General features: G+C 39.3%; 1 protein-coding gene across 3 annotated transcripts in view; it reads right to left on the bottom strand.

Moving 5' to 3' along the window:
- AHCYL1 (adenosylhomocysteinase like 1) overlaps positions 1-14,598 on the bottom strand; it is a gene marked incomplete at its 3' end in the record, with an annotated part of 49,525 nt that overhangs the window by 20,413 nt on the left and 14,514 nt on the right. For all 3 annotated transcript variants that reach the window (XR_013840396.1, XM_079982545.1, XM_079982546.1), the window contains exon 2: positions 218-329. Coding sequence is in view for 2 of the 3 variants with exons in the window: in XM_079982545.1 (XP_079838671.1) it covers positions 218-329 (112 nt within the window). The remainder of the gene's footprint in view (positions 1-217; positions 330-14,598) is intronic.

The following is a 14,598-nucleotide window of genomic DNA, read 5'->3' as shown; positions in this document are numbered from 1 at the left end:
TGAGAGAGAATGGTGTTTTTCCTAAGAGATGCATCCCTAACTATAAGGATAGCACTGCCAACTGTCATGTATTCCAGTATTTTGCAATACTTTTGAAAATCTTGAATGAGGTTGTCATAAAGGAAGTTAGCAATTGCCTTTAAGTCTGGGGTCAGGGTTAATGCTCAAAATATCAGCTAAACAGGAAATAAAAGGTCTGGAAAAGAAAAACACCTACCAGAGCTGTAGCTGTCAGTTGAAGACTGTGAAATGGACCGAGAAAGAGACCTGCGACCAGTCTTGGTTGGAAATTTGCTGAACTCTTGCATATCATCCGCAAACTGGATTTGCTAAATGCAGAGGAGCAAGAAGACATACATAGTTATAACCACTTTATTTTATTTATTTTATTCAGCAGGGTATTCACTTCTCCACACATTCCACAAAGACAAACAACTAAGCAATCCAGGGAAGAATGTTGCTTGCTAAAATTCAAACCCATTAGGAGAAAGGTGAATTTCCCTCCCCCGCCCCCATAGACTTGCGCTATTGGAAGGTTACATTAGACACAACAAACTTCATGCTACTTTCTTGATGAATACCAGCTTTATCCTCCCCCCCTTCAGTAACCCAAAGATATATCAGGGGTTTAAGAACAGTTAAAACATTTAGATCATTAAACTACAGCCAAGTCATATGCCAACAACAATACTGCTATTCAAGTCAATCAATCATGTATTCGAAGTGTGTAATGAAAACCAATGTGATCATAAGAAACCAAATATACTAACTATTCCACATTAAAATCCCTAGATTAATTTAGATAAACCAGGAAAGAGCTGTGGGCTTAGAACATCTTGACAATGGCATACAGTCAGGAACTGCAGCTCACAACTGACAGCACAAGACACATCTTGGAAAAACCTGGTTCCTGTTCTCTTACAATACCTTGGTTTTTCTCTGAGAAAAGAACTGTTTGGATTGTACCACCTGCAACTACGATACACTAAACACATGCAGCACCTTGGTTGGGAGCAAGAGAAAAATCTGTAGCGTTAGGCTGAGGAGAAACATGCAATATTAGAATGGCACTGTGGAAAAACTATTGAAAATGTGAATTTGAATGCAAAGAAAGAATTACTGCTGCAATTTGCTTACTATTAGGAAAATTCTAGAACAAGTGGGTCAAACTTCCAAGTACTTCTAAGACTCAAGAAAACAAAGAATTTGTATCAGGGAACACCTCCTCCCAGGAGTAAGTGGCTCAACAATAAGAGAAAACAGAATCAGAGAGGCTGAGAGAAGGAAACAAAGTGGAGTGACATTATCTTGGACCCCACACACTACTGGCAATTCAAATATTTGCTGCAAAACTTCCCTGTATTGTTTTTGAGATAGCCCCTGTCACTCACCAAGATACAAATAAAAAAAATGTCACCTGGCAATTCTATTAAAAAGGCTTGTTTTATACATATATAGTTTAGTTAATTCACAAAGCAAGTTACATCAAACTAGAACAGAACCTGAAAACCCCAACTGATTCAAAATATAGAACCTGCCCTGAATTCTACAAAGCACATAGTTCAAGGATCATAACAGTTCTCACCATGTGATTTGATTATTTCAACAAACCAGCCCCATGTGCTGCTTGTGTGGCCTTAAGAACAGCATGATAGCAATGGGATTGCCAAGAACCAGAACTGGAAAAACAGAAGTCTTGGATATAATGGAAAAGGCTTGCCTCTTATCTTTCAACCATTATGGCCTGAAGGGTGCTTTTCTAAGCTCTGAACTTCATAATGCACAAAAATTATTTCAATGATAAAATTTATGGCAGCGCCCCCCCCCCCCCATTTTTCTCTCTTATATTCAAATGCAGGCTTTAACAATGTCTTTGGCAAAAATTAATGGATTCCCATCATGGCTTAGTGTCGTATCTGAAACAATTCACTAATGTCAAGCAGCAAAATAACTAGTGACAATTCAAAAACAAAAAGGGAGGTCATTAACTAAGACCTAATAGTAAAAAATAGGTTAGTAAGTTAGTAAAAAGTTAATCCCCCTTTGCTGAAAAGAATGCTACCAATAGCCTACTTTAACCTTGCCCTCTGATTTCATCCAGGTCTAGGAACAAAAAACAAGTGAACTTTGAACAAAACAATCCCTACAGATTGTGTCCAATGCTATTTTAAGTCCTAGAGGAACAGCACATTGTTCACCATGTCAGGAAGTATGTTTATGAGTGAGATTTAGTAAGCAATTCATTGTGCTGAACTCCCTTCTTCATAAACCTGTTTGCTTTATTTCAGTCTAATCCTTATTTAATAAATGCCTAGCATAGAGCTTTGTAACTTTCACTGATAAGACCAACCAATAAAAACTAGGTTCAAAAGTATTTCCCGTGCTAAACACCAATTTATCATACTTAGCTGGTGAGTTACCAGAGACTCTGCACTGCATTCAGATCTTATCAATGAATGATACTCAGCAAATCAAATCCTGGATGAGAAACCCGAAGGGAGAAGTATTCCAGCTTGAACAAAGTTTAATGTTTCAGCCCGTTCAACTGTTAAAAGAATTAGTGCAACGAAGAATGAATCCAGTAGAGGACAATGCTCCACATGTCTTCAGAATGTATAAAACTCAAATCTAGTGTCTATGAAAATGAAATCTGATTATAATACAAACAAAAGTTCACATAACCTTTTAAAATAGAATCCATTAATTACTACAACAGAAAGAATTAAAGTTTGCTTTCCATTTAAGAAGGGGGGAGGCCTCTGATCAAGAATTATACTGATGCAGTAGTGTATGTATTAACTGTGGCAGAGTGTGAGCATTGAAGAATGTCAACTAAACAGGACAACCAAGTTTTAAGTCCCATTAACTTAAAAAAGGGAGAGTATTAATTCAATGATTTACTCTTCCATAATATTAAATGAGAATTAAGTTTTGCTGGACAATTCTCTTATTTTTCACCTCACAGAGAAACACTAATCTGCTCAGTAATTACTAACCCCAGCCTCTGAAAAGTTATTTGGCATTTAGCCACTACTCAAGTGTTCTTTCTTAGGGTCTATGCATACGTACAATTGTGTTTATTTCACAATTGCCCAAATTTGCCCCTAAGGAGATGATCCTGTAGTTCACAAAGCATGTGTGCTAAACACCCAACTGTTTTGGATTATTATTCTAGGTTTATAAGGAGTATGCTACAGCAACTAGTTAGTTTGATTTCTACAATAGGAAAAAATAAAGAAAGTCTATTTTCTTTTGTGATTTAAAATAATCTGTTTACATTGGATTGATTAAATTCAATCTACCATGTTTCTCCCCCTCCCCTGCCTGGCAGGCCCTCTGAGCTGTTTTCACTAGCCCAATAAAGGTGTGTGTTCTTTGCCACAGCTGATGTGTAGGAGCCATGATTCCCTCAGAACAAAAGCATGACGAATAGGATTAATGAAGTGCTGTGACATTCAAAAATGGAAAAAGCACAATAAGTAGATACCAAAATGGATGAAAGAGTATTCAAAATTATCCGCCTAAATTAGGCTTCCCTCATATCACATCACCTACCATTGCTATCACCATAAGGGTACCACCACAGGGAGCAAAAGAATTTGTTCTTGTGAAGACAGAGCTTCATTGGCCTCTGACATTTTAAGTACTGCATTGTCAAGTCCCATTAATTGCATGTTATATGGCAGTATTCAAGGCTTCAGTAGAAGTCAGCAACTGTAAATGTTGAAGCAGTCACAATTGCGAAGATCTTTAGACCAAAAGGGAGATACTGGTAAATTAATACAATTTCCTTCAGTCAGAAAAGCACAGGAATACAAACTGTACTCTATAGCACTACCAGACAAGCCATCAGCTATAACATGAAGGTTAGCAATCAACAATTGGAGGCCACACAGAAATCCAGTTCTCCTCTGAGAAAGCGGAGAGTGGCCCAAAGTAAAGAATTGGCTCACAAGGGCTTTAATTGTTACAGCTTCCTTTTTATTCAGAAGAGCGTCTATGTAATATCTTTACATTATTCCACTACTGCCATGACCAACTAGAGTGGAATTTCAGCTGCTATACTAGCACAAAACTATGAAGCATCTTTGACAACCTAAAAAACAACTTGGGCATCTCAACCACCATGAAATCACTCACGATTTAAGCACAAACACAAACTTCACTTCATTTCAATTGTAGTGGTATCAGAAGATGGATTTTCCTCCCAAGACTGCTACTCTTCAAACTATTTAATCAAAATGGACAGAACAAATGTATGGTTAGTTTAAAATGAAAACTGCTGTTTCTGGTTTCCTCTTCACCACTGCACCAGAGGCAGAGAGTGGAGGGGGGAGCAGACATCTGCATTAGCTCTGAGAGGTCAAATAACCACTTGTGGCCACCAAGAAGTCCTTAGAAATTTAGCTGCTGAAAGAATCAAGGACTACAGTGAGTATAAAATAAGTACACACAAGTTGACAGAGATGCAGATTTATTTTGTAGATAACTTTAATGTCTGCTTTATTTTTCAAACCGCTTAGAAGTTTTATTTATTATCAAGTGGTATATAAAGTTTGCTAAATAAATAAATGCTAAATATGCAAATGAGATTTCAACAAGATTTTACAGGCTAGGTAAAGCTGCACTCCGGTCCTGTGAACTCTATGTAACACAGACCACAAAGCTCTGAGCTATTAAGAAGGAACTGTGAACTGATGCCAAAGGCTCTTTTGCCTGCCCCAAGAGCCACAAAGCCTCCCTTCTGCAACCACCTAATCAGACAAACGATAGCTGTGCATGTGAGGAAAATACTCTCTCCTCCTAAGAAAAAGGGGGCTACAGAACTATGCCAGAAAAGGAGTGCCCTCAACTGGCAGGGCAGCTACATCCATTCTCAGTATAGGTGATAGGATGTCTGCTATATGCACACATGCTTGTTTGTTTGTGTTTGTGTGTCTGTGTCTCTGTGTGTATACCACCTCTTCTCAGCTATACCTCAAGTGCTTTTGTTCTGTGGCATCCAAGCAAAGGCCTTTTAATCAGCATATCTATAAGGAAACTTGATCATTAGCCAGTAACTCAGTGTGATGTAGCAGTCTGCAGTTACAGCAAGACCTAGATTCAATTCCTTGCTTAGCCACAAAACTTACTAGTGACCTTTGGGCAGTCTGCTTCATGAAGTTGGTGTCAAGATACAATGGCAGGAAGACTGACTATACTACTATAAGCTGTTTGAGAAACGGTAGCTTAAATATGAAATTTCATAATAAACCTATGTGCACCATAATTGTCTCAATCCTATAAGGCAGAATAACTGTTCCAATCCTATAAAGCAACAAAGAAGTGTCTGAAGGGATCTACCGCTGATTATGTTCTGTACTATTGGTAGTACAGCTGACCTAGAAGTGTGTGAAAGCTATCTTCAAGTGACTGGATGACCAACACAATGTGTGATGCAGGCTTGCTGATTTTTGGTGGTCAGTAGAAGACCTGAAGCTGAAAATCCAGACTTCTCTATTTGCTACAAATCAAGATGTTAATCTAGGTTTAGAATGTGTTTATATATGTGGCAATACATCAAAGGGGGTTTCCTTAAAAGCAGAACAGAAATTTTGGGAACTGAGAAATGCACAAGGAAAGGGCAACAAACTAAGGTGGGTGGCAGAGGTAACAATGTTATTGTTAATACGAAGTTCCAGCAAGAGACATTTGGTATATGCTAGGCTTGCCATACGTTAGGAAAATTCCTGACATGTCCTGGTTTTGGGTATAAAAATGGCGTCGGGGGAATTTTGCTGAATTGGCAAAATGTCAGGAAAAATCCAGATGTATGGCAACGTGGTGGGAAAAGCAGCGGAAACAGCTCCAAAAGCTTAAAATCACTATTTTGGGGAGAGGCTTCCCCAAAAAAGTTCAACAACTTTGTGGGTGTCAGGAAGTTTACTTTTTGAAATATGGCAACTCTAGGGAAGTAATAGTGCCACTGTATTCTGCTCTGGTCAGACCTCACCTGGAGTACTGTGTCCAGTTCTGGGCACCACAGTTCAAGAAGGACACGGACAAACTGGAACGTGTCCAGAGGAGGGCAACCAAAATGGTCAAAGGCCTGGAAACGATGCCTTATGAGGAACGGCTAAGGGAGCTGGGCATGTTTAGCCTGGAGAAGAGGAGGTTAAGGGGTGATATGATAGCCATGTACAAATATATAAAAAGATGTCACATAGAGGAGGGAGAAAGGTTGTTTTCTGCTGCTCCAGAGAAGCGGACACGGAGCAATGGATCCAAACTACAAGAAAGAAGATTCCACCTAAACATTAGGAAGAACTTCCTGACAGTAAGAGCTGTTTGACAGTGGAGTTTGCTGCCAAGGAGTGTGGTGGAGTCTCCTTCTTTGGAGGTCTTTAAGCAGAGGCTTGACAACCATATGTCAGGAGTGCTCTGATGGTGTTTCCTGCTTGGCAGGGGGTTGGACTCGATGGCCCTTGTGGTCTCTTCCAACTCTATGATTCTATGATTCTAGTATATGTGCAAGTCCTAACAGGTGGTTAGAATGTCAGACATCTGTCATACCCCAGTGGCAGGGCATCTACTTTGCATACAGGTCTCAGGCTCAATAACCAGCATCTCCAGGTATGTCCTCAGAAACTGCCTCATTTGAAAGTGCCAGTCAGTGTAGACAATACAGTACTGAGTGAGACAGACCAATGATCTGACTGAATACAAGGCACCTTCCTATGTCTTTGCTGTAAACCATAAATGTAACATTTATTTAAAAACAAATCAGGGAAACTTAAAAAAAAATAAAAAATCAGGACAGCCACTATAAGTCAAACTTCTAATTCAAAACCCAAGAGACAGCATGCAAAAATAATCAATAATCCAGGTTACAGTTTGTCATATTGGTAACAAACTAACTTTAAAGTTTGCAAATGCTGTATGTCAAAACAAATTCCCACTATGTTGAGAAAGCATAGAAATTATAAGCATACCTTTTCCCAATGCTCCAGACGAACAGTGGATTCCCATTTACTCCCAAGAAAAGTCCCTGTTTATCCAGAGCAAAGATTTGTTTGCTAAAAACTGGCCAGTGCTCCCATTTGTCACCACTATTTCTTCAGAATACAAAGAGGAACAAACAAGTTGCATTTGGATCTGGCTTTTAAGTTCTAAAAAGGACAATTTGGATCTGGGAAACTGCTTGCTAATGAAATCAACTGCTGAATTTACCACTGTAATCCCTGAACCGGCTTTAAGGGCGCTCATCTGAACTCTGCAGCTTAGTAAAATCTGTCCTGTCTAAAAATATTATCAAACATGGCAAGCAGCTTACTAATGAAGTGAATTACTCCAGCATTAAATCAATTTTAAACTTAGCCTGAAACCAAAATGGTGTATGACACGGGGCTGGAATACAACCCTGGGAAAAAGACAGGATCCAACTGCAACCTCAACAGTTGACCTCACAATATCATCTTCTTTGTTCATGTGCTGTGATCTCTAGATGACATTAAAAGGAAAATCCTCTCTCAAATCTCTCTGACACCAATATTGACTGGTACAGAGTGTCTCCTGCACACACAGCTGTGGAATGTAGACGTCCAAGCACGTGTTTTGGGGAAGGTCTGGACAGCTTGCTATATTCAAAGCCTGCTAGTTTGACTTCACCCAGGAAAGCAGAAAACTGCCCCTTTTCACCATGGGTAGAGACTTAATTTTTCCCAAAGCCAAAAGCAATCTTCACAATGTCATATTTTCATTGGAACTCATATGTGTTTCACTGCTGGAATTTGCTTTCCTAACCGGGTGTGGCACAGTATTTAGCAGCAAAGAAAATATTTTAGATCCCAATACTTCAACACCATGTAGGGGGAAACAGTTTAGATTCTCCCTCGACCTTTAATCCATGAAGCTCATACATACTTAAGTCAGCATCGCCCTTACTTTGTAAACAAAGGTTAACTGTAAGACTAATACCAAACCAAGCATTATTACTATTAAAACATACTATCCCCAGTATCAACTGGGAGTTACTAACCTGATCAATATAAAATGAGTTTCTATTGTGAAACCTGAATTGTTAAATACATTTGTTAATATTAGGAAGACTATTGGCTCTCAAGTCTATAAGATGGCATCAGGACCTACTTACCCCAGTTTGACCTCTGGGATGTGCCTGCATGGGCTTATGACATTTAGACCTGACAACTGAACTTTTACAAAATTAAGGTTCTCATCTACAAGCCATGCAGCAGGACTTTAAGTACCCATTCGCTTCAGGGAGTTTGAAAAAGATTAAACACATTCCAGCTGAATACTGAAAAATAAGAGGTAAAGGAGTGGGGAAGCAGAAGACAACAAAGAAGACTGAAATAGGAAAAGCTCAAGAACGTGTTAAAAAATTATAATGATTGTAAAGCCATTAGGGACAAGCAAAGAATGTTTATCTTGTGGAAGAGTGGTATGATTTTATCACCTTTGTTAATTATAAAACTATTTCTCTCCTTCTTCACATTATATGAGGGTGTGGCCATCTTGACCCAAACTGCTCTTTACGTATGTATTATTATTTTTTGCATATAAATTCCTATTTCTTTGCTACACTTACCTATTGAGGGGTAACAGGACATTTTTAAGATACTTGGAACCAAAAAGTCTGTTAGTTGGGGGGAAGTGCGATTTAGTTTTGCCTCAAGTTAAACTAATTAATTGATTTTTTTTGTTATAATAGCTCTATGTATGTTTGTTTGCTGAGTGAGGGAAATACTATAGTGCAATGCAACTGTATCAGTATTCAACAGATAACTTATTCTACTTATGTATTCACTTTTTCTTGAAAACATAATAAAGATTATTTTTAAAAGAAAAAAACAAATAAGGAATTGGATCTGCACTGAATGATTGATTGACTGAATTTATATACCGCCCTTTACCTGCAATTTTTTAAAGCTCATTTCTAGCATGAACACTTGCAAGAACAGTTCCAAAATACCCATGCTATGTCTGGTGACAATTCAGAAGCCAAGAGAGCTGGACAAAACTCCCACTGGGCTCACTTAGCCCCCAACCACTTTTCTTAGTGACCATTATTAGTCCCCCTGCCTCTCATACTCCAACCACAATATTAATTCACCTTGCATTTGTTGTATGTAACACCTTGAAAAGTCTTCAAGTTTGAAGGCCTTAATCCTGAAAGCAAGCTTGACAGTGACAGTGCATTCCACCAACATTCTCAGTTAAACCACATATAAAAAAACTAAAACCAAAGCTAAACCTTATAGTCTCCACTGCAACACACAAAAAATGCAATATCTGACTGGCCTAGATCTCAGGTACTCGGTGTTCCAAAAAGCTACTCCTGGGGCTATTTAGACTAACTTCTTTAATAACTAACTACTTCATGAGTCTCTTCCTACAGAAAGAAAGAATGATACGTGTTTACTGCAGGGGGAAATGTTATAATTACCACATTCTGCTGCAATAATTTTAATTGCAGACTATTTGAATGGCTCAATATTCATTACTCTACAGCCTTTAATTGCTTTTGTGGGGGAACTAATCAATGATTATTTATAGCACAATCCTAACCATATTCACTTAGAAGTTAGTCCTACTGAATTCAGTTGGGCTTGCTCCCAGGTAGGTGGATTAAGATTCCAAGATTAATATGTAGCTGGCCAACTGATGCAATGGATTTGCTGCAGCTACCATATTTGTCCTAAGGCCCAATTTGCTTCCCAAGAACTAAGCTACAACACTCCGGAGACAAGAAAAGATAGTATATCTCAAATCCTAACTCATGAGTTAATTTCCTACACTGAAAAGCTTTTTTTAACATTGAGCACATTTAATCATGTTATCCACACCTTTGTTCTGAATTGGTACAATTGCAGGAGATCTGTACCATATTATACGCATCAGTAAATAGAACAGCCCTTACCCTAGTACATTAAGTCAAGAGGAAGAGATTGTGTTCCTCCTTTAAGGTGAGGAAGATGGATTCTAAGGAGCAATGTCAAGTGCTACTCAACCCAAGGAGGTGATAATCTAGTATTGTTGGCACTACTGCCATTATTGCAGGATAAAAGGTAAAGGTAAAGGTACCCCTGCCCGTACGGGCCAGTCTTGCCAGACTCTAGGGTTGTGCGCTCATCTCACTCTATAGGCCGGGAGCCAGCGCTGTCCGCAGACACTTCCGGGTCACGTGGCCAGCGTGACAAGCTGCATCTGCCAAGCCAGCGCAGCACATGGAACGCTGTTTACCTTCCTGCTGGTAAGCGGTCCCTATTTATCTACTTGCACCCGAGGGTGCTTTCGAACTGCTAGGTTGGCAGGTGCTTGGACCGAACGACGGGAGTGCACCCCGCCGCGGGGATTCGAACCGCCGACCATTGATCGGCAAGTCCTAGGCGCTGAGGTTTTACTCACAGCGCCACCCGCGTCCCTTATTGCAGCATGGTAATGTGTTAATATGGTAGACCAACATTTATAAACCACTTGTGTTATAAAGAGTGTCAAGGAAACACAACTGTAATTACAACCCTTTCTCACGGACAGACTTTCCCCAAGAAGAACACTTCCTTCTGTTTTAGAAAGTTATGGCTGCAGTTTTATGGCTGCAATCCACAAGTTTTAGTTTTATTACCTCAGGTAGGACCAACATCACAATTTAACAGAGGGGTTTTTTTAGTGTGTAGTTGGCACAAAATCTAGAGTTGGAAAAATGTGCTGCTGGAAAGCTGATAATGTGCAGTTGGAAAAATGAGGGGAGAGGAAGTAGACATCTTAGGCATATGTGTTTTATTAAGCGCTTAAATGATAGGTAGTGTCACCGATGGCATGTATGCCAAATATATATGTATAGAATGTGCTCAGTTTCCATATTTAAAACAAACTGCTCAAACTCAATTTAAAATTCCCTTCTTTTTGGGGGGCAGAACCTCCTCTTCTTCACTTTCATCTTTGGGCAGGAAATACTTTGTCACATCCTTGTATATACCCTTAAAATACTCCTGTTTTTCCACCTGTTAGTCTAGGGCAAATAAAAAAATAAATCATCAATGGATAGTAGATAAAAGCTAGTGATTTCTATGGCAAAAACCTCACCGATAAAGGTTGTAAGCCAGGAACAGAGTGCCTTTGAGTTAATTTGCCTTCTTCTAGGGGTGGGGATTTGTACAGCTGGAAAAACCTGCATTTTTAAAGAACCAACCATTTAATTGGAAGTATTCTCCGTTAAAGTGGTTTGGGGAATCACAGCCCAAATTTCTCATTATTTTAATAAATTTACCTGAGAGTAAAATATTACTTACAAGAACAATTCTTCTGCAAGTTTTCCATGACCATGATAAAGATGGGGAAGAATTTACATTCTAGAGCTTGGATCCTTCTACTATTGACCTGCACTGCTGCACAAAAAGAGCAACTTCTACATGGACATCTCAAGGCCTGCATCAACATAATTCCCATCCCAGCCTTTGGATGAGTTATCCTCCAGGAATGAAATGAATTAGGCCTCAGTCTTGCACAGGCTCTTGCATTCCCTTACCTCAGGGGAAAGTGAGCAATAAATTGGGAGGTTCCCATTTTGGAATGTAGAATAGTTCTTGATGAAAGAGAATGAAACCCTCAGAATAAAATCTCCTAATCTGGTCATTCACTTCTTTTAATGTTTAAAAGGGTGCACAAACCTAAGGCCCAACTCCTGATCTTTTCTGAAGATTATCCTTGGCTAAGAACCGAGGGCATAAAATAAAACATTCACAGGCCTCCAGATCCTTTAAAAACATGAACTGAAGAAAAAGCTCTGTAGGGTGCAAATTATTGCTGCTCAGCACAAAAATTGTTCTCCACATACCTGAGATTACTATACTCATTTAAGCACATTAAATTGCTTTTTATAGAAAAAAATAGAACACGTAGCTTTTTGTGGCTTATTTGTTCAGCACATATGGTTCTTATGAAATAAACTAGAGCAGCCAGTCCCTTTGCTCAGAATTAGAGACTGGAATAAACTAATCTTGAAGAAACATATAAGCCCATAAAAATCTGCAATTGGAGCTATTTTGTCATTCTGATTTCTAAGCAACCTTATGTGAAATGCAGCCTTGTGAACAGCAGTTGGTTTTACTGAAGTTAAGCTTTACCTGAAACACACCCAAGGGGTGGTGGGAGAACCATGTGGGAGTAAATTCAACAATGGAGTAGGGATATCACCCAAAATAGAATTAGTGTAAAACAGCCTTTCTCAATATTGAGTCCCCTTATGCTGCTAGACTACAACTCCCATCATCCCTAGGTAGCAGGTCCAGTGGTGAAGGGAGTTGTAGTACAACAACATATAGGGTGCCAAGATTGGGAAAGGCTGGTCTGAAACATCTGGGGGGCACCAGATTGGGGAAGGCTGTTCCACATGATGCCATATGATGTTATCCCACCACACATTGCAACATGTGCCCCACAAAGGACATGGGTAGGCTGCTCCTGTAACCCCAATCACTTTCTTCTGTACTCATCACAGCTGAGTGACAGATCCTCTGGCTTTATGAAGATAAGCACACAACATTCCTCAATTGAACTTTCTTGGATTATTCTTGCCCCACAGCCATGACTCGAATTTCATTCTCACAAAACAAGCTTGCAGTTTGATTACTGTCTGGTCACTCAAGGTGACTAAATATTGCCTCCAGCAGAGGTACAATCCCACCTACAGAGCACTAAGATCTGTTGTTCCCACAATACAGACACACACCAGGATGTTCTAAAACTGCTAGTGCAATTTTGTGACAGTCTTTCCTGTCTCGCACATTTGGCAAAGACATGGAGATTGCTCAACATGCCAGTGTCATTCCTTAAGAGGAAAAAACTTTTGTGGCGTAAGGTTTTTGTTTTTTTAATTTTGTCACTATGTTCTATGCTTGTAAGTTGCTTCCAGACACTCTGTTGAGGGAAGCAATTTATAAGTGAACTAACTTGTTCTGCAATCTCATCCAAATTGGGAGAGCCAATCCCAGTTGCCATCTGACTTAAGACAAGAAGGTAGGGATGGACCTGTAAGATCAGCCACCATTCATAATAAAAAGAAAAAGCAACTTGGGCAAATAAACAGTGTGTGACTGAAGACTGTTTTGAAGGTTGGTGTCGGAATCTAAATAAATACTCATGAACAGTGAAGAAGTAATTGGGTTGCAAAGCCGGACAGAAATGAAATTTGCAGGCATGGTATCTCCTTGTGCAGGGGGGAAATGAGACCAGATAATGAACTCTCTGCTACCATCCCTCATACAGGATTGACTGAAGTCCAAAAACAACAAAGTGCTTTCTCCTTTCCCCCAGGAAACATCAGGCAAAGCCACCAGCCTGGAGTCTTTGTGCTAATCACATGTAGCATCCCCTCCAAGGTACTTGGAAGGGGAGACACCGACTGTCTTTGCCCAGGGCCCAGAGTGGGAGCCAGAGTGATCCCTAACAGGAGCTCACTTGCACTGAGGGGATACTAAATTTGCACACTGCTCTTTTACTTCCACAGAAATTAAATGCCGCAGCACGTCCTAATATGACCTGTTCTTTTTGCTCATAACAGCATATTCATTCTGACACAAGACTTCTACATTTTATCAGAACAGAGCCAGCAATTGTCCCAAGACAGAGCCCAAGTAAATGATGGTTTTGCCACTTATATGACAGCTTTTTGTGGGTGCAATATATGAGTAGTTGAAATGGAACTTTAAAGAGTCTTATCTAAAGTTCCATGCACACTGCCTTACATAACCACATGAGAAGCCACAGCTGCTAAAATCTGTGATTTCTCCTTAAAGTTAGATTATTAAAAATGGAGGAAAGGGTGAGAATTTCCAATCCCAGAAATTGCAGCACATAAGCTACCAAGTTAAAAAATATGTCTATAGCAGTCTGTGAGACGAATAAATTGACGTGAACATAAATGCTGCACCCTGCTTCCCAGAGTACAAAATGTAAGGTCCCATGTGCATTATACATTTAAAGAAGTATTGTGCTATTTTAAACATTTCTCCTCACACAACTACAATTTCCAGAATGCTTTAACAATAAATTCCTCTTCACAGGGAACTCTTTGCACCATTGGCTTGAAAGTTTCATTTATGTAAGTCTAACCCAGACAAATAGATGCTGACACATTTTAATCTTTTGAACTGTTAATTCTAATTTTTTTTTTAATCTTTTAATTGCATTTATCTGCTTTTATTGATGATTTTATTGATGAGAAGAGAAGACTCCTTGGAAAAGACCCTGATGTTGGGAAAGATGGAGGGCACAAGGAGAAGGGGATGACAGAGGACGAGATGGTTGCACAGTGTTCTCGAAGCTATTAACATGAGTTTGACCAAACTGCTGGAGGCAGTGGAAGACAGAAGTGCCTGGCATGCTCTGGTTCATGGGGTCACGAAGAGTCGGACATGACTAACGACTAAACAACAACAACAATTGATGATTTTACTATTTCTTATAAACTGCATAGAGATTTTACTACAATCTAGAAGTATATAATTTTTTTAAAGTACAAATAAAATACCATAAGTACTTTTCACACAGTCTTTCTAACCAGAGAAAGATTTTTTTTAATGTGATCCTTACTACTAC

The sequence above is a fragment of the Podarcis cretensis genome, assembly GCF_951804945.1.
Source record: "Podarcis cretensis genome assembly, chromosome: 6".
In the NCBI taxonomy this organism is placed as follows: domain Eukaryota; kingdom Metazoa; phylum Chordata; class Lepidosauria; order Squamata; family Lacertidae; genus Podarcis; species Podarcis cretensis.
This window is presented reverse-complemented; position numbering and strand designations above follow the sequence as displayed.